Below are 21,715 nucleotides of genomic sequence, written 5' to 3' on the forward strand. Positions count from 1 at the left end.
GTGCTTAAGGGACATTTGCATCCATCATTTTCATGTTGATATAATGAGCTGATTAAACACAAGTGGGTTCAATCACTGTCATTATTTACGTTTTTACAAGTTTAATTAAACATAATCATGATAGGTTTCATCCAGTCTTTAAACTCTCTTTAATATAATGTCTTGTATGTGTGTGTATGTGTGTAGTCTTTATGAAATAGTAGCCTAGTCTAAAATACACATCAGGCATTTAAAAAAACTTTTTTAAATAGGTTGGAATGGTTTGTGTTGGTAGGCAGACTGTACAGTTTTTGTAGGGAAGTTTTTTTTCCAACCTTTCAGGGACAGCAAAGGTTAGCAGCTGGTCCAAAGTCAGCTGAGATGCGATGCCAGTCTTGAGCCGTAAAGCATGAAACTTTAACCACACAACACAAGCCGACTCAGCTGTCTACAAATGTTGATCGGTAAAGTACCAGATCTGTCATTTCCTGTTGTATTGCAGCTCGGAGAACCTGGTACGTTCAGCGTGGACTACGAGAACGACTGCTTCAGGAAAGATGGAGAAGTGTTTCGTTACATATCAGGAAGCATCCACTACAACAGGATCCCCAGAGTGTACTGGAAGGATCGACTGCTGAAGATGTACATGGCAGGACTGAACGCCGTCCAGACGTATGTTTACCTCGTGTCTCGCTCTCTTTACCCATTCCATTGATGTGGTCTTTCAGTCACAGGCAGTTGTTGGGATGTTTCAGCTCCATTTAATGCAAGAACTAATGTCGGAAGAACTTTAAAGTGACTGTATGTTCGAGAAGTTATTACCTGTGACATGCATGTTTGGGTCTCTAAACGTTTGCATGCGACCGGGATAAAGACCTTCTGCTCAACTAGATCTTACTCTACTGCCAAAACGACTGGTACACAGAAATAAACTTTCAAATAGGATTAACCTCTAACGTAATTCTCTGGCCACGGCTTCTTAAAAGTAAATCATTTCTGTTTGTCTTGTAAACTCTTTATCTTTGGAATTTGGAGAGCTGGTCAAATAAGAAGTATGAAGGTGTACTGCTGTTAAAGCTCCAGGTTTGAGGAATGAAAAAGCTGAAATGTTGTGTTTTTTTTTTTTTGTTTGACTAGAGTTATGGAGTATATCCAGGATTGGATAGATCTTCACATCTAACATAATTATGAACAAATGCTGAGGACAGAATGAATCACAGTGGACAGAATGAAAGTAGCTGTACTGATTCACTTTATAAAGACATCTACGAATCACTACTTTACATAGGCCACAGACATCGTAGACCTACAGGATTTAAATATTGAAACTGATTACAGCTTGTACTCTGTGATGATACACTATCCCATCTCTTAGTACTGTTGCCTTCCTTTTTGTTTTTCATATTCCTAGTTTCATGTATACCTTAGCTATAAGACGTATGTAAAAACCTTGGGTGTGGGTTTTTAAACTGATGTTACCTTCACCTTGAAGATACATCCCCTGGAACTACCACGAGGAGTCTCCGGGCCGCTACAGTTTCAGTGGAGACCAGGACGTGGAGTACTTCCTTCAGCTGGCCCAGGACATTGGTCTCCTGGTCATCCTTCGGCCTGGACCATACATATGCGGAGAATGGGACATGGTGGGCTGTTTGTCAGATAAGAAATACATTTTAAGTTCTTAATGGTGCTCAGAAATAAGAAGGAAACATTGAACGAATAACTAATGTTGTCTATGTTTGACTTTTCCTGAAAGAACAATTCAGAAACTGAAAGCGATATTTCATAGCTTCTTTGATAAGCAATATTATACACAATGATTACAACATTTGTGATGATATTCCTAGTCATAATTATGCCAAACCAGACAGTATTATCTAATAATACTCTTCTACCTAATCTGTAGTGTATTAATGAATTTACAGCTTAAACCAGTTATGAAGTTCTTTTATGTCATGATGTTGCTACTTTAACTGAACTGAAATATCTCAGTACTTCAGCCCTCGCACAGGGGGATGACACGTTAAAACAAATCATGTTTTTTTTGTCCACTAACACTAAACCTACAGTATAGTCACCAGGTAACTCTTAAGTAAACTAGGACTTATGTGAGCTAAAAGTTACATTAATGTAGTTATCTCCGTCATCCAGAACCGTGGAGGCACATGGTGACAGGTTTCAAAGTGTAGGGATGTGTTTTTTCTCAGAGTAGAGCCGCTTCTCCTTCGCATTGAAAGGAGTAGGTTGAGGTGGTTCGGGCATCTGATTAAGATGCCTCCGGGACCCCTCTCGTTGGAGGTTTTCTGGGTAGACCCACAGCTCGCTGGGGGGATTATATATCGCCTCAGAATCTCCCAGGAGGAGCTGGAAAATGTTGCTAGGGAGAGGGAAGTCTGGGCCGATAAGTGGAAGAAAATGAATGGATGGATGGATATGTTTGTATTCACAGAATTAAATACGTTCCCTGGTTTAAGTTGGGCTGACAGAGTTGTGAATATAGCAATACCCTTGTAAAATATGTTTGCAGTGCAGTGAGCATATGATAGGACAGAGGAGGAGTGCATTGATCTGAAGAAAGTGATTTGGATGTATACTGTATAATCATTGTTCTTTTTCAAGCCACATTTTTAAGTGTACTGTAGAAATGCTCTTTAATCTGAAAAAAAAACAAGGACTTTGGAGCACCATTTTTTAAAGTTTAGTGAAGCTTAAACTACATGTGATTCTTTTATTAACGGTATGCCAATTACTGTAGTGTGAATGATGTTTGTCTTTATTCTGTTGAACAGGGTGGGCTCCCTGCCTGGCTTCTTAACAAGAAAGACATTGTGCTGAGGTCTTCAGATCCAGGTGAGAGTCTCATAAAAACAGATAGAATTATGACATATGATCACGTTTGCTTGCTGCGTAATGTACCACACTATGATTTGTGTCCATTAGATTACATCACAGCAGTAGACGCATGGATGGGGAAGTTGCTGCCAATGATAAAGCCCTATCTCTACCAGAATGGAGGTCCTATTATCACTGTTCAGGTGCTCATTTCTGCATGTCTTATTTATTTTTGTTTTTTTTACAGTATTCATCCTCCACGTTCGTTTTTTTTTTTCTTTGCTTTTTAGGTGGAGAATGAATACGGCAGTTATTTTGCTTGTGACTACAACTACATGCGACACCTGACCAAGCTGTTCCGGTCTCACCTGGGTGACGACGTGGTGCTCTTCACCACAGATGGGGCCGGGGTCGGCTTCCTCAAGTGTGGCTCGATACAAGATCTCTACGCCACTGTTGATTTTGGGCCAGGTTGGTGTTCGGTGTCCAGTCCACATTCTTTAATTTACTGCACACAAGCAACTTCATTTATAGACTTAATTTAAAGAACTCCTTTCACAACAACCTGCCACTAAGTGCTTCACAGTAAAATTAAAGACGTCACATCAATGGAAAAGATTAAACACAAGATGTTAGCGTATGGTATCGTACTGCGATATGAACTGAGGCTATCGTATCACGTCTTAACGTGTTATACTATGTAGTATTTTGTTGTCATATCCTACTGTGGCGTATTGTACCATGTCATATTGTATTGTATCGTATCGTACATTTTCCTATCCTCTCCTGTTGTGACTCACCGTACTGTACTGTAGTGTACCGTATCATATGGTATTGTTTCATAGCTGATCACTGAACAGATAGGTTTTAGTTAATGGTAAAAAAATAAGATGTTCCTAAGGTTTAACTTGTGTTCGTAAAGGTTGAGTTTTAAAGGTGTATTATAGAAGTTACATTGCATGAGTCTTCAGCTTCCTGGTTTTTTTTTTCACACTGACTTAATGCCACATTGTAGCTTAGTCACAAGTCATGAGGAAGCTGCGCTTGAGCAGTATGTCTGAGGATGTGTTTCTATTTGGACTCTGTTAGGTGGAAATGTCACTGCAGCCTTCGATGCACAGAGACACGCTGAACCTCGTGGACCTTTGGCAAGTGTTTTTCCCTCGATCCAGTTCGAACCCTTGATTGTTAAAAACCACACCGCTTCTCCTCGCTGACGCTCGTACAGTTTACTGTTGTCTTCACAGGTGAACTCAGAGTTTTACACTGGCTGGCTGGACCACTGGGGGTCACGTCACTCTGTGGTGTCAACTACCAGAGTCGCTAAGTCGCTTAACGAGATCCTGTCCATGGGAGCGAACGTCAACCTGTGAGTCTGCGACAGATGTAGGCACGACGATGAAGTATATGAACAGAGGGTGATTTGAGGAAGTGATGAGAGGGAGATGCTATCTCTCAAACAACCCACAACTTATCAGTATACGGTATAATGGGCTATTTACAGACTGTTTGGTCTAGAACTGGAAGAAGCCTTTACAATAATTTACTTCATATATTCAACTAAGTATGCAGTGTCACTGAATTATGCAATAATTAACATCAGTGTACATGATGAAAAAGTGGCAAAAGAATTTGCTAGAGTCCAAGTTTGGGCTTTTTGCAGCCAGTGTTTTTCTCTGGAGCCCTGGTTGCCCCGAGCTGCAGACCATTTCTCACTAGTTTGTTCCTCTTTATGTTTGTGGAAATCCCTGTATTCCCCTCTCTATCCCAACACCACAAAAGGTTACTCTTAGGATCCTGTATGGGACATTTACATCGATTTTTTTATTTCTGCAAGAATCAGCCTTCTAGTGAGACATGACTGCAGAAATGTTTTTTTTTTTGTATATATTTGTTTGAGGGGTAAGATGGGGCCACTTGATTTAAATGTTAACCACTGCCTTTAGAAGTGGTCGAAGAGACTCAACATTTAATGGAAGTTTCAATCTGTAATGCTGGAAATATATACACTGTTTTATAATAATGCATGAATCTCTAGTAAAACGAATTCCTGGTTACAATGTACAAACTGTAAAACCTGCATATACAGATATTAGAGGAGAGAGAATAACTCGTGAAAAGTCGTTCAAATCTGATCACGTTTTATTTCCGTCCATGTTTCAGTTACATGTTCATAGGAGGAACAAACTTTGGATACTGGAATGGTGAGTGCACTTTGACACACAGGTCTGATCCCATGATGTAATCCTTTCTTGTGACTCACAGCAACTCTCCTTTTCAATCCTTTCTTGCCAAGACAATAACCTGTGATTGTTGGTCCTTCAGGGGCCAACACACCTTTCGCCCCACAGCCCACGAGCTACGACTATGACGCCCCGCTCTCAGAAGCAGGAGACCTCACAGAGAAATACTTTGCTATTCGAGAGGTGATCAAAATGGTATGAAGGATCATAGTTCATGTGCAACAACCGGTGGTATGTTTCTTTCAAAGGGCACACTTTGATGTATCTGATGTATCTTTTCATTACAGCACCGTAAGATACCAGAGGGGCCAATACCACCAACTACTCCAAAGTTTGCATATGGAACTGTTGTGATGAAACAGGTTTTTGTCATATAAACCAGTAACCAGTAAACCAGTATTTCAAGTTATAGAAGCCTTTACAAGACCTGACTTAAAAGAAATAAAGAATAAAAAACATCTTTGTGTCCCCACAGCTCCAGACAGTGTCAGACGCCTTAGAAATACTTTCTTTCTCAGGCCCGGTCAAAGGCATGTATCCTCAAACTTTCATTGAACTGAGTCAGGTAACATTCAGTAAAAAAAAAAATATTTTCCAGGTTGAACTTTTAGTTGTTTATTTGTTTGAATACATACGTATTTGTTTGTCCTGTAGGCCTTTGGTTACGTGCTGTACAGGACTCGCCTGCCTGTTGACTGCAACACACCGACTCCTCTTTCATCTCCTCTGAACGGGGTCCATGACAGAGCTTACGTGTCGGTGGACGGGGTGAGTCTTGTGCTGCGTTCAGGTGCATTGTCCCATGGTCCCATTTCTCAAGTTTGACAGTCCCTCTTCCAACATCTGTGTGTTTACAAGCTTTACTTCGTAATATGAAAACCAAATGGACCCTACAGATGAAATGTTTCGTATTAATTGGTCAGAAGTAATCTCAGTCACTCTTTGTGTACAGCAACTATCTGATCCAACCAAATACTTAACTATAGATTACTAATGGGACACTGAATGATATGCAAGAGGTGAATCATTCAGAACCTTTTCTTTAATTTTTTACCACCGAGCCACCATTTACTTCCATGTCATAGTCATATAATATCTCCAAACTCTGCATCTCTGGGTTGTTGTGATTGGAGGGACCCTTCATGTCAATTAACAAGTCATAAACTCATTTTCAATAAAGGTGACACAGCTGTAATCGCTGTTAATCATTTGGTTAGTTAAACTTCAGGCTGTAAACCTCAGATCTTTATATTGTACCATTGTTCTTACAGTACGCCTGCATCATTTCACTTTTTATTTTTAGATTGGCAACACTTCATTTAAAGGTGCTTGTGTTAAGACAGAACAGGGTGTTTGATAACTTCATTTATTTAACGAAAAATGGAAAAGTGATTTCAAGTTTAAACTATGTTGAAGGTATATATGATATTTAAGTCGTAGTTTTGGCAGCGGCACTGTAACTCGGGGATTGTTTTCACACTTGTCTGAAAAGGAGGGAGACATTTATGGAGGCCTGGTGTAAAATGTAACTGTTGCAAAAATCCAATTCTTTCTGCTATGAATAGTGTACCAACATTTATTAACCGTGCTGATTTCTCCTCAAGGTGTCTGCGGGGATTCTTGAAAGGAACAGAGCCATATCTGTAAATGTAACGGGGAAATCTGGCAGTCAGGTGGACATACTGGTGGAGAATATGGGCAGAATCAACTATGGAAAAAGCATAAACGATTTTAAGGTGATTCTTTTTTTAAGTTACTGTCTTTGGACAAAATGTGTCTGTGTACACACAACTATCAGGAGGCTTAACCCGATTTTCAGATTGGCTCGATTTCACTACAAATAAATGATTGTAGTATTTGATTTACAAAATGTGTGGAGTGAGACTTCTCTCCAACAAGCTGGGATGATTTTATACTTGACTTGTGTTTCTAATGTGCTCTTCCTGTTTTTGTGTGTGTTGTTTTTTTTTTTTTTTGCTGCACAGGGCCTGGTGTCCAACCTGACTCTGGGGGCGGATACGCTCCTCGGTTGGACCATGTACAGTCTCAGTATCGACGAAGCCGTCAGTCAGGGCCTCCTGGGTGAAACTAAACCAACGGCTCCTCCTGCCCCCGCTGCTCTCTCCCTCCCAGCGTTCTACGGGGGAAGTTTCATCATTCCTGATGGTATCCCCGACCTCCCACAGGACACCTACATCAAGCTGCCACAATGGAGGAAGGCAAGTCAATCTTTCCCCTTAAAAAATGTCAGCAAAACGTGAAGAAAGCATCGGAATAAACAACCCTGATTGTTTGTGGATAAACATATTACTGATCACATGCACTCTATAACAGATCTACATTTTTTTTTTTAACCAATAGTTTAGTGTAATGGACAGTTTGTTTAAAGGGCGGGGGGTAAGAAAAGAACAAGCAATGTGTGTGATTTGATTAATTCATAAATTGAATGCAATACTTATAAATGGACAATTAATCAGTGCTTTTATTTTTTTTCTTGTAGGGGCAAGTTTGGATTAATGGTTTCAACCTGGGACGTTACTGGCCGAGCCGAGGACCTCAGATAACTCTCTTTGTCCCCGCCAACATCCTGACAACAGCTGCACCCAACAATGTGACCGTCCTGGAGCTGGAGGAGGCTCCCTGCAGCCCGGGGACATGCAGTGTGGAGTTCACCACCACTCCCGTCCTCAATGCAACAGTGCAGTCTGACCTCAAACAGCACTGGAGGCTGTTTACTGTCGACGATTTGTAGCGAATGTCAGGGAACTCACTGCTGCACAAGAGGAATTTATTCACACCACTTACAGATTTCAATTCAGCACTTGGCTAAGCTTGATGAAGGTTTGATTTTAAAAAGCTGTAATATGTCGATGTAATATAAGATGTCATCAATGATTGAAAGTGTCCTTATGCACTGTGGGCATCTCTACCTCGCTGATTCTACATTTTTATTCAACGGCTTTTTTCTCTCCCCACAGGGATTATTGGCCAATCATCACCAAAGCCTGTATTTTAGAGAATGTTTATTTTTTAATGTGAAAATGCACACCAGGGGAAAATGTTTTATGTATTATCATAGGGCTGTGGATACATTGTGCGACTTGTGTTCTGTAGCTTTTACAAAAAATTATCATTGCAGTGCGATTGGATGTTTGTGAAGCATTAATCTTTTAAAAAGGCAAATAAAATGATTTTATAATACTCAAATGGTTCCTTTTATTGTGAGTGGAGATGTAATGTATTACATTAATAAAGCAAACGGGGAGAAAGTGGGTGCTAGTAGTGTGGGCAACAAATGGTTAGCCAAAACAACAACAAAAACAGAAGAGTCAAAAGACTTTTCATTTAGCATTTCTCTTTAACTGTTTTTACCTAACATTGACCAGATATTTTCTTTAACAGAAGATGATGTGTTCAAAAATGTGTGAAAAAATTAGACTCATTAATCAGAGAATCTGAGAAATGCTGAGATTGTTAATCCAACAAAAATCATTTCAACATTTAGAAACGTAGGTTGGATGAAGAAAACAGGAGCCTTTTACAACAGAAAACACATTTTGGGCATCCTTAATTAACAACTCACTTTAGATAAGATCAAGTAGATGACAGTTCATGATTAAGAGAAACTTTAAAAAGGGAACAAAAATATGTTTCCATGAATATAATTAGGACCCCTTAAATGTGTTCTTTGGAACTACTGTGACACTGATAAGACATAATAAGGAATTGTCACAGTTGTAAAGCAGGCTTATTCGGTCAAGATGAGTTAAAGGGACATTGTATATAAATTCTCTCAAATTGTAATGTCCGTATAGCCGAGATACAAAATACATTCCGAACCACAGGGTGGCGTAAGCGCTGTGAACGGGCTGTCTTACAACTGCTGCCAACATATTGGAAGACGAAGAAGAAAAAAAAACTTAACAACGTAGAAGAAGAGGGCGGAGGCCTGCTGGAATAAAAATACAGAACATCAAGCAGATAATATAACGACTACCGGAGTAATGGTCGTCGTTTCAGTGATGAGGTAAAAGAAAATAAAACATGTGACAAATATTTAAACCTTGCTCCAATAGAGCAGTCAGCTGTATCTACCTGTGAGTCGTCTTAGCTCGCTTGCTCACCTGGCGGCACGGCTAAGGAAGCTGCCTTTGTTGTTCGCTGTTGAACTGATAGCTGTTTCGTTTCCACACCGTGCTGTTGTCCTTTCAGAAGTGAAATGAAAGATTCTGCATTAACCTGAGCATGTTTGTTTGTTTGTTTGTTTGTCCGGCAGGTTGTGAACACCTCTGTGTGTGGGACGGTGCTCGATGTTCAACAACAATGACGAGAGTTTAATGTTTATGTCCCACCAACACTGTGACGTCATCTCCCTGACATGCCTTGGTGCCCAAACACCAAACGAAAACATCAGTTTTAACCACACAACCCGGCTTTAGTGGGAGTCTGACCTCTTTAGTGTTTCATTGAATCAGGTACTAAGTAGAGAAACAGGCTCAGACTGAGCTCCGTACATACCATGGTAGATAACCGCTATGCCACAGCCTTGGTCATCGGCTCGGTGCTGAGCCTGCTGGCCACAGTCTACCTCTCTGTGGCTGTGGGAACTCAGCACTGGTACCAGTACAGCAGTCCACCAGTTAAACGTGAGGGGAGCAACGCGTCCGAGCTGAGGGAGCTCAGAGAGGAGTTCATCAACGGAGAGTTTGATGAGAAGGCTTACAGCGACACCATATTCCGCCTGAATGGCACCCTGGGACTGTGGTGGAGGTGCATCCGGGTGCCTGGACAGACCCACTGGTTCAAAGAACCAGGTAAGACCTCCTTTTTAAAATATGACTTCTGCATGTACACACATTGCCTTTTTTTTATTTAGTTATTGAAACATTTTCATTCCTTTTATTTCAACTGTCTTTTATTGATTTTTGCATTAATTGTAGACATCTCACATTACACACGTTCATGTAGCACACAAGCATCCAGCATCAGGTGTAAAACAAAGTAATGCAGTAAAGGGGAACATATCACCCTTGACAACAACAGTACAAACACCCCTTGTACAAAATAAATAAATACATAAATAAATAAAAGTTATCATAATAATAAAAACAAAAAAATATATATATATGTACATACACCTATATACACATACATACACATAATTCAAGAAACCAATGAGCAAAAATTATGATTATAAGGAATAAATAAATGTAAAAATATATAAAAGCAAAACATACAATATAAATAATAATAATAAAAAGAAAAGGGACAAATCAATATTAAGATTAGTCAAAGTTATCAACCGTTATAAGAACATTTTAATTCCTTTTAATACCAAACTGTTCGAGAGATCTCCACTAAATGTGAACATATGTAATGGTTACTTAATAAAAATGGCACATGACATGCAATTGTGATCAGAATTATTTTTGTAAAAGAGTTTTCATGGCACATGATGATGGCCCAGTATGAACAGATGTTTTGAGCTTAAGTAAAAATAGCAGATTAGACACAGACATTGAACACATTGTATGAAAACACATTGTATGAAATGCCCCAGAGTTAGGTGGGGCTGGAGCAGATCACTCACTTAGGCAGGGTGCCATTGAGAAAACAAACACATTGACACTATGGGCAATTACAGAGTCACCATTTTACCCAACGAGCATGTCTGTGGCTGGGTCGAAGCTAAAAGTACCTGGAGAGAACCCACTCATGCACTGGTTTAACATGCAAACTCCACACAGAAAACCCCTGTCCAAATAGGGACTCAAACCTTCTTGCTGTGAGGAGACATCGCTAACTGCAGCTCCACTGTTTTTTTTCTAACATTAAATCTTACTTTCTGGTGAAATTTAAAATAAGAATTTGGAACATAATCAGTTACATTTAAGTTGATTACACTACATGACGGATGATGTGGATATCCTATTTTATTGTCAAGTCTAAAAATTAATAAACCTGTTTAATTTGTATTCCAATATTTTAAATTGGCTTTTTTCAATAATTTCAATAAAATAAACCAGTTGTAACTGTCTGCCTGCTTATTAAGTAAAATAAATGCCTTAGAATGAAGGAGCCTTGTAGATTTGTGTACGCCATGGTGTAGTGAACTGGAATCAGTCGGTCTAGCTATAATTCCTGCTCTTTGATTCTGACTTCAGACCCAAAGATGGAGACTCAGTGTGTGAGCTTCACTCTTCCTCAGCAGTTTATTCCAAAGTACAAACACCCAGGAAACCACAACAGTGAGGAAGATCTACTGAGAACATGTGAGTCTTCCCTGTTTAATGTTTTTTACTGTTTGTAAGTTGATTTATGTTTTTTACCTTTTAATTGTTTTAGGACTCTTATTCTGTATTAATCTCTTAAACTGTCAGCGTTCTTCCCTGACCAGTATAAGATATTTTAATCGACTGCGTGCGTAACGGCCCCTCGTTTGAGCCTGTGCTTTTTAACAACTGTCAAATTTGTCTCAAATGTACTCACCAGAAAGCACTCTCTGCATCCGATTCTTCCATATTGCTGTTTACCTTTCTGTCAGAATGTACACCTGCCGTCTTGAGATCATGTTTTGGTACAAGTGTTATTGTTAATATTCAAAATGTCTTTTTCTTTTTAGACTTGTGGAGGTGTCAGTTTCTCCTGCCCTTAGTATCTTTGGCGTTGGTGTTTCTGAGTGGCCTTGTTGGGGTCTGTGCCTGTCTGTGCCGCAGCTTCACCCCCACCTTGGGAGTGGGAGTGCTCCATTTACTTGCAGGTAAGACTGACGCCTGCATAATCCCCATCCCAGCAATGAAAAAGAGAAAGAAACTAAAACATGATAAATAATGAACTTTCAATGTTCGTTAGTTTATCTTTTATTCTATGTATTGTCCTACCTTTTAACTGGACTTTTCCTGCATTCATGTGCTCCTCGGATGGTCCCAGTTTTGAGTTGGGAAGTCGTTTTTCCGACTTCACTGAGTTTTTTTTTCTTTAATTTGGAAAGTCGGACCGTTAAAACAACAACAAAAAACAGCGTTGATTACGAAAAAGACGGGTGAAATATAGTAGTTAATGTGCAATACCATTATCTATGATAGCACAGTGTTCCTACTGAAAATACCAGCATACCCAGCATGAAATGAATGCTGTTAATGCGGCTCAGGTCTCATACTGGTTAGCACGGGACTCAAGATGGGTATACTGGTACACCAGTAAAGCTATGCTGAGGAAGCTGGATAGCACATTTTGCTAATTAAGAAGGTTCACTGTAAAGGTCTATATCAGAACTGGGACAAGAGACCGGTCTAGCTAGTAAAGCTGGAGTTGTACTTTTTTTTAAAAACTCGTTTAAAAATCATTTCAGCCAAAACTTTCATTACATTGTCCTTCAAGTTCTAACCCTCATTTCATATTCATGCTGAAATTCAGTGGCATCTACAAAGTCTTTCCTGGGGCTAGAATATCTCATTTCTGCCAGTAAAGCCGCAAAGTTTTTTTTTTAAGTAAAAAGCTCTGTAGTTATTCTTGTAAATTCTCAACATTTCTCTAATCCTCCTGCCTTCACACCTCCACCAACACCATGCACTTCTTCAAACCCTCTCGTATGTAGTGTTCATCATTTATGTCACTCTTCCACATCAGGTCTGTGCACTCTGGGCAGCGTCTGCTGTTTCCTGGCCGGGATAGACCTGCTCCACCAGTACTCCACACCACCTGAGGGGGTGGAGGGCTCGCTGGGTTGGTCGCTCTACCTCGCCCTCATCTCCTTCCCTCTGCAGATGATGGCTGCTGCTTTGTTCCTGTGGGCGGCCAGGAGTCATCGCAAAAACTACACTCGCATGACTGCTTACAGAGTAGCCTAAAGAGAGAACCTATATTACAACGAGTTACTTTAAAAGAGCTCCGACATAATCCTGTTTCTGATTTTTTTTTCTCAAGTATATCAGTCAAAGAACTGTACTGCTTTTCATTTTTCACTTCTTTTGTCACAATCTTAAATTTAACTATCACATGGTATCAGGTAAAGCAGGAAAAAACCAAACCATTTTGCAGCGTATCATCATAAGTGCTCATAAATAGAGGTTTCATATCTTTGAGTTGTGTTATTTCAGCATATCTCACATATCTTAAAAAGCTTGTTCTTTATTGTATTTATGCCGGGATGTTAAGAGTGATCTGTTTCTTGTGTGACCTGTGTTGCTGTGCAGTACTTCATATGCCTTCATTTCAGTTGCCATTGCTTCAGAAGCTGCTCATCACCACATTGTCCTTAAATCAACAACGGAGGGGGAAAAAAAACTTGCACAAACTTCAGATATTCTAAGCCAGGGTAGCTTTCACTTATAGTGCATGACAGATATTTTAAAAGCCTTCTTTCTTTGTGTTTTTTTTTATTCTTTGGATTACCTAAACAAAATCCAGCCTTTTCTTTGCATGCCTTTTTCAGATTTAAGATAAGACGTCTGTCACCTGTGTGAACCGTCTGTGGTATGTGTTTACTCTCCTAGAACTCGAACCACTCATCTCCAATTCCCGCCCTGTGTTTTTAATGTCTAATATTTATTAATGTAGTTAATTTGAATGTAAACAAACTCATTTGATTTGATACCACTCAAGAAAAACTGTGATCTTTTTGTAACATTTAAACTCTAATGTTTAAGCCCAAAAATTACACCACTGCCATTTTACATTATAGATGTTGATAGCTGCGATTCTTCAGGTGTTTTTTAAGTTTCATTTGTTACCCGAATGACTGATTTATCAATTCAAAATGTAAAATGTATAACACTTGTCCACTACAGTCAAAGAGACTGATACTTTCACTGTAAATTGAGTTGCAAAAAATCTGACTTTGCAATAATAAATGTACATGACATTAAACATCTGTGTGGATCAATGTAATGACTTTCCTACTTCGTAGCACCAAAAAAAAAAAGAATTGTAATTTTTTAATGTTGTGGTTTTCTTACATGTTTGTTGTGTATACAAGGCTTTTGTAAATGTACGTATGTATTTTCATGTAAGCACACCGGTTTCTGAAACAATAAATTTGTCATTTGCTGAATTCCGTATTATATGTATGATTTTAACAAATCTGGACAGTTATGTAAAATATTACAGGTATGTATTTTATCCACACTATCTATAGTTAGTTTATGATTACCTTGGAAAACAAATGACCTCATGAATACTAGTAGCTTCAGCAGCACTCATTATTAAAGTTCACATATGAAAAATACACTTTACCATGTTTTTCTAACATTAACATGTGTCCCTAGTCTGTCTACAAACCCCCTTGTTATGAGAAAAGCCCATCATCTCCGCCTTTTGCCTGCTCCTCTTTTCTGAAAATGTCTGCTCGAACAGGCTGTTTGGAGACTTTCCCTTCATGACATCACAAAGGGCAGTAACCCCTCCCCCAGGTGGGTGACACTCCCACAGCTAGGTGTTTGGTCTGCCCTCTGAGTCAGCCTTCTCACTGTAAACAATAGAGCATGGTGAAAGAAAGCCCAAGTCACATCCCTTACATAGAGGACCGGGGTCAGACACAGCTCGTTTGCATTTAAAGCTACAGACACAGAAACAGCCTGTCCTGAGCAGGGCTGAAATAGAGGGGTTTATATGCAAGCTAAAATACAGGATCAGAGTGGATTTATAACAAGAAACTTTAAAGACATGCTTTGAAGACCTCTGAGACTTATTTAAACTGGTTGATAAGGAGGATAACATGTAAATCTTTAAACAGTAAATGTGAGCATGCTATCATTCGGAACCAAGTGTATGAACATGCTTAAATGTATAGCATGCTGACAGTGGTTAGCATTGTAATACAGATATATCCTAGTTAGCATTACTTACTTATAGGTATGAAGTGGTCATTCACCACGATGACACACTGACATTGAAGAGCTTTTCTGACAAATTCACAATAATTATAGCCTACTTTGCCATATTGTATAATTTTTCTTCATTATTGTTTTTTTGAAGAATCTGTTGGACATGTAATTGTGATGGACTAGCATTTACTTTAAGTATATTTTTGAACAAAGTAGAGTAACAGTGTGATCGATTGGTTGATATTATCTTCTCTGACTTAGACAGTGGGAAGAAATTCCTTCGTAAATTCTAAAATACCAGTATAGCTTAATGAATTAAGGCTTAAGATATAAATACATTTATTTTACCACATTTATTTTATTTCTCAACTGGTGAAATCTTTCAACCTTGTAAAATCCAGCCCACAACACACCATCCACCATTAGGGTCACATTGATTCAAACACAGAGTTGTGCATTATTTCTGCACTTCAAAAGAATCAATACCCTGGTCGACTTACAAAAACAGGAGTTAGAGGATCATTACTCCAACATCTGTACATGAACATTAAATCAAGTAAAAAACAACTTTGGTATACCTCACAGAGGTTGAACTCTTAGAGAGCCCTGCATTGGATTGCTATATTATATGTATAAAATCATGTGATCGCGTCTGGCACCTACGCTTCACTTTTTGCATTTACTCATTTGAGGTGATTCAAAAAATATCCTGTAGTGCATTGATTTATTTTTTGCGTGATTGCTATCTAAAATCTAGCTACAATACATCTTGGTCTCCTTTTGTCTTCGTAACTCAGTCCGTCTTTACACTTATGGAGGGCAAGGTCAAAGTGATCTTCTTTGATAAATGGAAAGCAATCTTCTTCTCGTAGTAGGCACATTCATTTACAAAGAAAGGGTAGAGCTCTTCTCCCTCATGCTTCACTGTTTCCCCAGAAAATGACATGAATATGGGGTCGCCTGCTTTGAGAAGCTTGAAGTCATTATCCTGAAAAAGACAGAGAGGGCCAAAAGTGAGTCATTAGGCATCGGAGAAGCTTATTGAGGCGATACATGTTGTTTTTAATGTGCATTGAAATACCTTATGCGTATTTATTTATTTGATTTTTCACTTTCTTGCTGAGATTTAAAACTGACAGTTGTTTGTTTTTTTAATTTGCAAGGCATTATAGCACAAGACAAAAAATACTAGTTTGCAGGTGTGTTTGTTGACTTAAGTCTCTTAATGCTTGAATATGTTAGTAGCTGCAGTGATTGTACGTACTGTCAGCTGTGTTTCAATAGCTTTAATGCTCCTTAAACCACTGAGAGGAGCAGAAGTGAACTAAAACTTTGGAAATGAAGGTCAGACATGAAAAACAACTGACTAAAATTGACTAAAATTGTATCTTTGCTTTAAAATAGCAGTAGCAGCTGCTTTAATTGAAGCTTGATGTGCACATGTATACATGTTTCCACGTTGTCCCTGTGCTGTACCTGCAGCTGTGGGTGTATGGCAGCAGTAATCTCACTGGTTGTAGGATCCCTGGGGTAGTCTATGATCTTCACAGGAGTGTATGCTTCCACTGTCCCTCCTTCAAAGGTACATCCTGTTGAGAAAGGAAATGTCGGATATTTGTTGTAATGCTCTTTATCTAACAAGAATCACAATAACGGAGGTATTTGCATCATTCAGCTAGAAATACAAAACAAATGTTTCAACAAGGGGTTTATGGCTAATGCAGGTGGTTCTGATGTGATTCTGCCAAGTGTTTGGGTATCTGCTTCTCTTATAAGTGATGCCTCCTCTCATGTATTTTGGTAGAGACATTAACCTGATATCTGTGGAACTATATTCATACACGGATTTGAAAACTAGGGCAAAATTATTATTATTTGTTTTTTAAAGATTTATTTTTGGGCTTTTTCTGCCTTTAATGGAGAGACAGGACAGTGGATAGAGTCGGAAATCAGGGAGAGGGAGAAAGAGGGGAATGACATTTGGGATAGGAGCCACAGGTTGAATTTGAATCTGGGCCGCCCGCTTGGAGGACTATAGCCTCCATACATGGGGCGTGTGCACTAACCACATTGTTTTAACAAATTATAATCCAAAGACAGGCAAACATGTTTAATTAATAATACCAGTTGTTGTTTCTCACCAGAATTGAATCGCTGAAGCCACTCTATTGTCAGGTCCACGGCCTCTTTCACTGTGTTAAAGATATCAGCTCTGACCACACCGTTGGGTTGAGGACCAACCTCGATGGCTGCAGAGAAGAAAAAGAAACTGTTCCAACATCTTACACTCAATTCAGTTGTGCAGGAAAAGAGTCTTACCTTTGAGCAACAGCTAGCAGTGAAAGATTCAGACACTTACCAAAGCCATGTTTGCCCATTGCCTCCAGGGAATAAGCCTCAGAAGGAGGTATGTCCAGCTGGATTGCTCTCACGGGGGTGGAGGTAATCTTGCTCTGAATAACAAATGAGTTGACTATTCACAGTACAGCATGTTTTTGGTACAGTCCGTTGAGCTTTAACATCAACTACATATAGTTTTGTGTGGGAGTTTGACAACCATGGGCATCAACAAGCCAACATGCTGATATAAGCTGGCAAACATTGTGAATATTAAACTGAAACAGTAACATAGAAGATATGTTAGTATGCTGATGTTAGCATGTAGCCGTCAGATAAACATTCTTTGGACACTTTATTTCAAATGTTCTCTTTCTTTGTGGTATGTGAAAAAAGGTTGCCTCTTATGTGTAATTTCCATGTTTGAATCCTTTGTATTAATAACACTTGGCGGCTGGTTGAGTAAAAAGTGGATTGAGTAAAACTCCTGTAGCTTTTGATCCGGCACAGAAGGAGGCAAAAGCAACCTGCATGGGCATTGGCTAACACAGTTTCAAATGTGCATGAGACTTAACAGGATTTATGGGATCATGTTTATAAATTAAGCAAGTTATGTTGCACCGGGTTTACTTACATTTTATGTTTTCAAACCCTTCTGAAGCTGACCCTTGTTTTCCAACTTCGGTCACAATCGTGACCAACCAACGAGCTCCAGCGCCTCAACACCCAGCCTCTCATTCAAGCCTCACCAGCCTTCACCAGCCTCACTTCAATAAATACCCCTTTTACCCACCACCCTGTTTTCTGGTCTTGCTTTTGGGTCCACTTCAAAACCTTTTAAGATCATAACAATGAAGTGAGATTTATCTCTGAAATGTTTGACTTAAAACACTGACCTGTATGTATTTGTAAATGTGCAGGGTGACCCAGTCTATGGAGAAAAAGATGAGGCACAGGCCCATGTTGGCGGTGGTGTTGTGGATGTCACAGAGCATATCCACAGCCTTTTCACTTCCTTTAGGACCGAGCTGAGTGTTCAGCTCTTGGGCTCTTCTCAACTCGTAGGCTGTGGAGTCCGTGATAGAGGTGCTGGAAGGTATAAGAATAGAGAAGAAGTTGTCATACTCTAGTCCAGCTGTTTAGTTCACAGTAATTGATCATTCGAAACATTTGAATACATTTTTCTTTACCTCAGTAAGGCATCTGTGAAACAGCGGTTGAGATCTGTGTCTACGTATCTTCGACAGGCATCCACAGCCCGTGGGTTTGTCAGGACGGTGGTTATAGAAACAGATGCAGCCTGATCTGCATTCTGTTTCTGCATCTCTCTCACCATGCACACACCCGACATCTCATTTCCATGGGTGCCACCGCAAATGGCAACACGGGGCAGTGGCGGGAAAGTGACATGCTCCATCTGTTTGCAGGTAAAAGAACTTTGTAAGAGAGGTGTTTTCTAACACTTATTCCCCCTGTCCGACCTTCAGCAGGCCAATGAGTAAAAAGTTAAAGTAAACATGCATTAAGGCTGACAAAACCTGTTAAAAAGTAAACATGCTGTTCATTAACCAGCGGGACAAGAGGAACCTGTAACTGAAAGGTGAAATCCGGTTCAGCCTCTCGTCACGTTGCTGGATGTAACATTGAGTGAGTAATTCAGTTTAATAAGTGACTGAGTGAAATTCCAGCGGATCTGTTAACACTAAATAAACATGGTTAATACGGCACAATTCAAGCACCGTAAAAGGGTACTCATTGTTCACATTTTGTGATAACCTGAGGAGATAACCAGTGGCCATTCTCAAGTCTGTTGGGGCCCGAGGCAAAAATCAACTAGGGGGCCCTCCAACCAGTGTCCATCACCATTCCATTAGGCCTGCCTGTGTCCCGATCTCTTCCTCTTTTTTTTCCTCTCCTACAGACAGATAATTCCTCTTCATTTTTCATTGGTGACTTTTCCTTGACAAAGCTTTGGTTTAAGTTTGTGAGCCCTCAGGGGCCCTCTACTGGTCTGGGGCCCCAATCAGTTGCCTGTTTACAAGCAGCACCTCTGGAGATATTTTAATCTGCACAACAAACTGAAGGCTATTTTTTTTTAATCTATTAAACGTGTTAAATATTGCATACGCCGTTGAATTTAAATCTTTCAATCTGTTGGTGATGTAACTGAAGATTATTTTTGAAGTTGTAAATATATCGTATCATGGTAGTCCTCACTGTAAGACATCAAAGGCCTTTGATTTGCAGCTGCAACCTCATTTCTGAGTGACCTTGCATGACTGTGAAAACCCAAAAGGTTAAAAAAATATTGACCCTTTTTTTTACCGATTCCTCTGGCAAAGACAAGAAATGTGACACAACAACAGGGTTTTGTGTAACTTCAGTCTAAGTGTTACTTTGGTAGTTTGAACATTGAATTTCTGGCAGTTTCAGACAGGTTTGTTTTTTACCGTGCACTTCTTCAGAGTGCTGACTCAGCTTGTCATTAGCAAAGAGCTTCACTGCCAGCTCAATCCTGTCATTTCAACCTTTCAAACTCTCAGATGATGCAGAATACATGCATATAAACTATATAAACAATTTAATAAAGGCTGACATATATAAAGCATGTTTTTATCACAACGCTGGAAACACTTCATTTCAGGCAGCATGTAAACATGTAATACATACACAGTTGTGAGTGTCAAAAACTGTAGCTCCTCCTGTGTGCAACCAGGCTGTTATTTTTATTTATTTGTTGAATAAGGACAGTGCACCTTAATCGAGCAAATCGCATCTAAAGGCAAATGTGCGGTTATAAGCACAAATGTTAAATTTCATCTGTAGCTCTAAGGCAGGTACTAACAAAAAAAACAGACGGATTTACAGTTACAGGACAGTCTACCAAACAGCACACAAAAGAACTCACAGACAATTTTACAAACAAAATGGACACAAATTTCCCATAAGAAATGACAGACGCATGTACAATTAGCTAATTTAAAGTGCCGGATGAGCCAAAAGCCCCCGGGGAATGGACAGCAGAAGTGGAGGCAGATAGTACATATGAGTACAATGTTTGAGTTTTCTTTTAAAGGTTAAGTATAGTAATCATAATCCCTGATATGTGCTGGTAATTTGTTAGAGGAACGTGTGCCTCAAACAGACACCACTGTCTTAATAAATTCAGTTTCACACCTCGGTACAGTTCATTCTCCTCTAGTTTGTGCTCTGGTTATTTTGCTTTTCCTGGATAAAATCGTTATTAACCCGCATTAGTTATTGAAATATAATCAAGTAAAACACCTTAATGTTATAGTTTACCTGGGGTAAGTCATAATTGCTGACAAAAGAACACTGATAAAAACTTCAAATGTTCTTATCAATACCTAAAACTCTACGTCTGTAAATATTAGTTAATGAATTATTTCCTAACACACAGTGCAGAATGTATCTAAACAGCGAGTAAAAAAAAGCATTATGCAGAAAATGTAAAACGGTGCCTGACATTTACTTGACTGACAATGTAGTATCATTATTTCTGTGCAAACATCCTCCCGGTATATGCATTAGAGAACAACTTATACAATAGCAACAGCAACATAGAAATCCAAAGAGAGGAACAACCTATGAGTGTTGTCATCAAAAAGTCATGAAAAACAGTCTTAATATGTAAGGGGAACAATACAGTTTCAAAGAAGAGTCTCTTTTAGAAGACAGCCTTTATAAAGATCACCACATTCAAGAAACAGGGATTCAAAGGCACAAGCAAAAAGAATAAGGAATGGGAAAAACAAAGTATTCAAAGAGTCGCAACCAGCTGACTGGCTGCAAGCACTGTCTGTTTATGTTATGCACAGCAGATGTTCTGCTCTGATCAAGTTACATGATCCACAACACATACAAATCGAAATGGAAATCAGCAAAACATGAAGGAAATATATAAAAGACACAATGTACACTGCAGCACATACCTTTCAGTCCCTCTGCTCTGCTCTGCTCTGCACTCACTGAGCTCCAGCAACCTTTGAACTTAGAGGAAAGTTGTATCAGGAAAGAACGTCAGCTGTATTGCACAACCTGCAGGCAGTCAAAATACCTTCCAGCTGTTAACCATTCACACCATTAACACTGTTTAATTTAATAATTGAATTAAACTCCTTTGAATAATGTTGCAGACTATGTGTGGTCTCCCTCTTTTGTCACTGCTCTGTTGAGCCAGGTTGTGACAACACAAACAGGATATTTTCATGCACAGCCGCCCTTCTCGCTTCCTTGTTTTTGATTTCTATCTGCGGCCCTCCTCTTTATGTTCTTAAGATCAAATTTCAAGCAGTAAGACATTTTGTGATGTCACAGGAAGTCGCTCTGTGTTATTTTGCTGCTAAACCAGCAGGAGCCGCTCTGTGTGCCCTGTGGGCCGGCGTGTGGCTGTGAGCTGCCACAACAACAACATGGCTGTGTGAAGCTGCTTAAATTATGTTTCTGGTTAAAGAAAAGACAGTCTTATTGCAGCTGAGT

The 21,715-nt window shown here is 39.4% G+C and overlaps 3 protein-coding genes across 5 annotated transcripts in view; 2 read left to right on the plus strand and 1 right to left on the minus strand.

The window, feature by feature from the left end:
* glb1 (galactosidase, beta 1) overlaps positions 1-8,261 on the plus strand; it is an 8,728-nt gene extending 467 nt beyond the window's left edge. Inside the window, exons 2-16 of the mRNA XM_061058768.1 lie at positions 482-651; positions 1,472-1,622; positions 2,769-2,829; positions 2,920-3,014; positions 3,102-3,282; positions 3,901-3,959; positions 4,059-4,180; positions 4,975-5,015; positions 5,137-5,249; positions 5,342-5,416; positions 5,530-5,619; positions 5,709-5,822; positions 6,659-6,790; positions 7,040-7,273; positions 7,555-8,261. Coding sequence (XP_060914751.1) covers positions 482-651; positions 1,472-1,622; positions 2,769-2,829; positions 2,920-3,014; positions 3,102-3,282; positions 3,901-3,959; positions 4,059-4,180; positions 4,975-5,015; positions 5,137-5,249; positions 5,342-5,416; positions 5,530-5,619; positions 5,709-5,822; positions 6,659-6,790; positions 7,040-7,273; positions 7,555-7,806 — 1,890 coding nt within the window. The 3' untranslated portion in view covers positions 7,807-8,261. The remainder of the gene's footprint in view (positions 1-481; positions 652-1,471; positions 1,623-2,768; positions 2,830-2,919; positions 3,015-3,101; positions 3,283-3,900; positions 3,960-4,058; positions 4,181-4,974; positions 5,016-5,136; positions 5,250-5,341; positions 5,417-5,529; positions 5,620-5,708; positions 5,823-6,658; positions 6,791-7,039; positions 7,274-7,554) is intronic.
* Positions 8,262-8,957: 696 nt separating this feature from the next.
* cldnd1b (claudin domain containing 1b) lies at positions 8,958-14,106 on the plus strand. The gene is made up of 5 exons (XM_061058784.1): positions 8,958-9,081; positions 9,331-9,868; positions 11,219-11,326; positions 11,677-11,814; positions 12,684-14,106. Exons 2-5 carry the CDS (start codon positions 9,574-9,576, stop codon positions 12,902-12,904), a joined length of 762 nt encoding a protein of 253 aa, XP_060914767.1. The 5' UTR covers positions 8,958-9,081; positions 9,331-9,573; the 3' UTR covers positions 12,905-14,106.
* A 1,106-nt stretch (positions 14,107-15,212) lies between these two features.
* On the minus strand, positions 15,213-21,507 carry LOC132990505 (N-acyl-aromatic-L-amino acid amidohydrolase (carboxylate-forming) B-like). 3 transcript variants are annotated; one of them, XM_061058772.1, is made up of 8 exons: positions 21,375-21,507; positions 21,176-21,226; positions 18,406-18,634; positions 18,112-18,304; positions 17,238-17,331; positions 17,020-17,127; positions 16,355-16,467; positions 15,213-15,866 (listed from the first exon to the last, which is right to left on the minus strand). In XM_061058772.1, the coding sequence occupies exons 3-8, from the start codon at positions 18,630-18,632 to the stop codon at positions 15,672-15,674; spliced, it is 930 nt and encodes a 309-aa protein (XP_060914755.1). In that variant the 5' UTR covers positions 18,633-18,634; positions 21,176-21,226; positions 21,375-21,507; the 3' UTR covers positions 15,213-15,671. The 3 variants fall into 3 exon arrangements, with proteins under 3 accessions (XP_060914755.1, XP_060914753.1, XP_060914754.1); XM_061058770.1 differs by lacking the exon at positions 21,375-21,507 and having other exon boundaries at positions 21,176-21,274; XM_061058771.1 differs by lacking the exon at positions 21,375-21,507 and having other exon boundaries at positions 18,406-18,632; positions 21,169-21,221.
* Between the last annotated feature and the right edge of the window lie 208 nt (positions 21,508-21,715).

Source organism: Labrus mixtus, chromosome 2 (genome assembly GCF_963584025.1).
Source record: "Labrus mixtus chromosome 2, fLabMix1.1, whole genome shotgun sequence".
Lineage (NCBI taxonomy): Eukaryota > Metazoa > Chordata > Actinopteri > Labriformes > Labridae > Labrus > Labrus mixtus.

Bases quoted from the DNA above. Each gene is read 5' to 3' on its own strand.
- cldnd1b (XM_061058784.1), top strand. From the start codon at position 9,574: ATGGTAGATAACCGCTATGCCACAGCCTTGGTCATCGGCTCGGTGCTG. The intron at 9,869-11,218 runs GTAAGACCTCCT...TTCTGACTTCAG, and splicing joins CCACTGGTTCAAAGAACCAG to ACCCAAAGATGGAGACTCAG. The intron at 11,327-11,676 runs GTGAGTCTTCCC...TTTTCTTTTTAG, and splicing joins GGAAGATCTACTGAGAACAT to ACTTGTGGAGGTGTCAGTTT.
- LOC132990505 (XM_061058772.1), bottom strand. From the start codon at position 18,632: ATGGAGCATGTCACTTTCCCGCCACTGCCCCGTGTTGCCATTTGCGGT. The intron at 17,128-17,237 runs GTAAGTGTCTGA...TCTTCTCTGCAG, and splicing joins AATGGGCAAACATGGCTTTG to CCATCGAGGTTGGTCCTCAA. The intron at 16,468-17,019 runs GTGAGAAACAAC...CTTTCTCAACAG, and splicing joins GCTTCAGCGATTCAATTCTG to GATGTACCTTTGAAGGAGGG.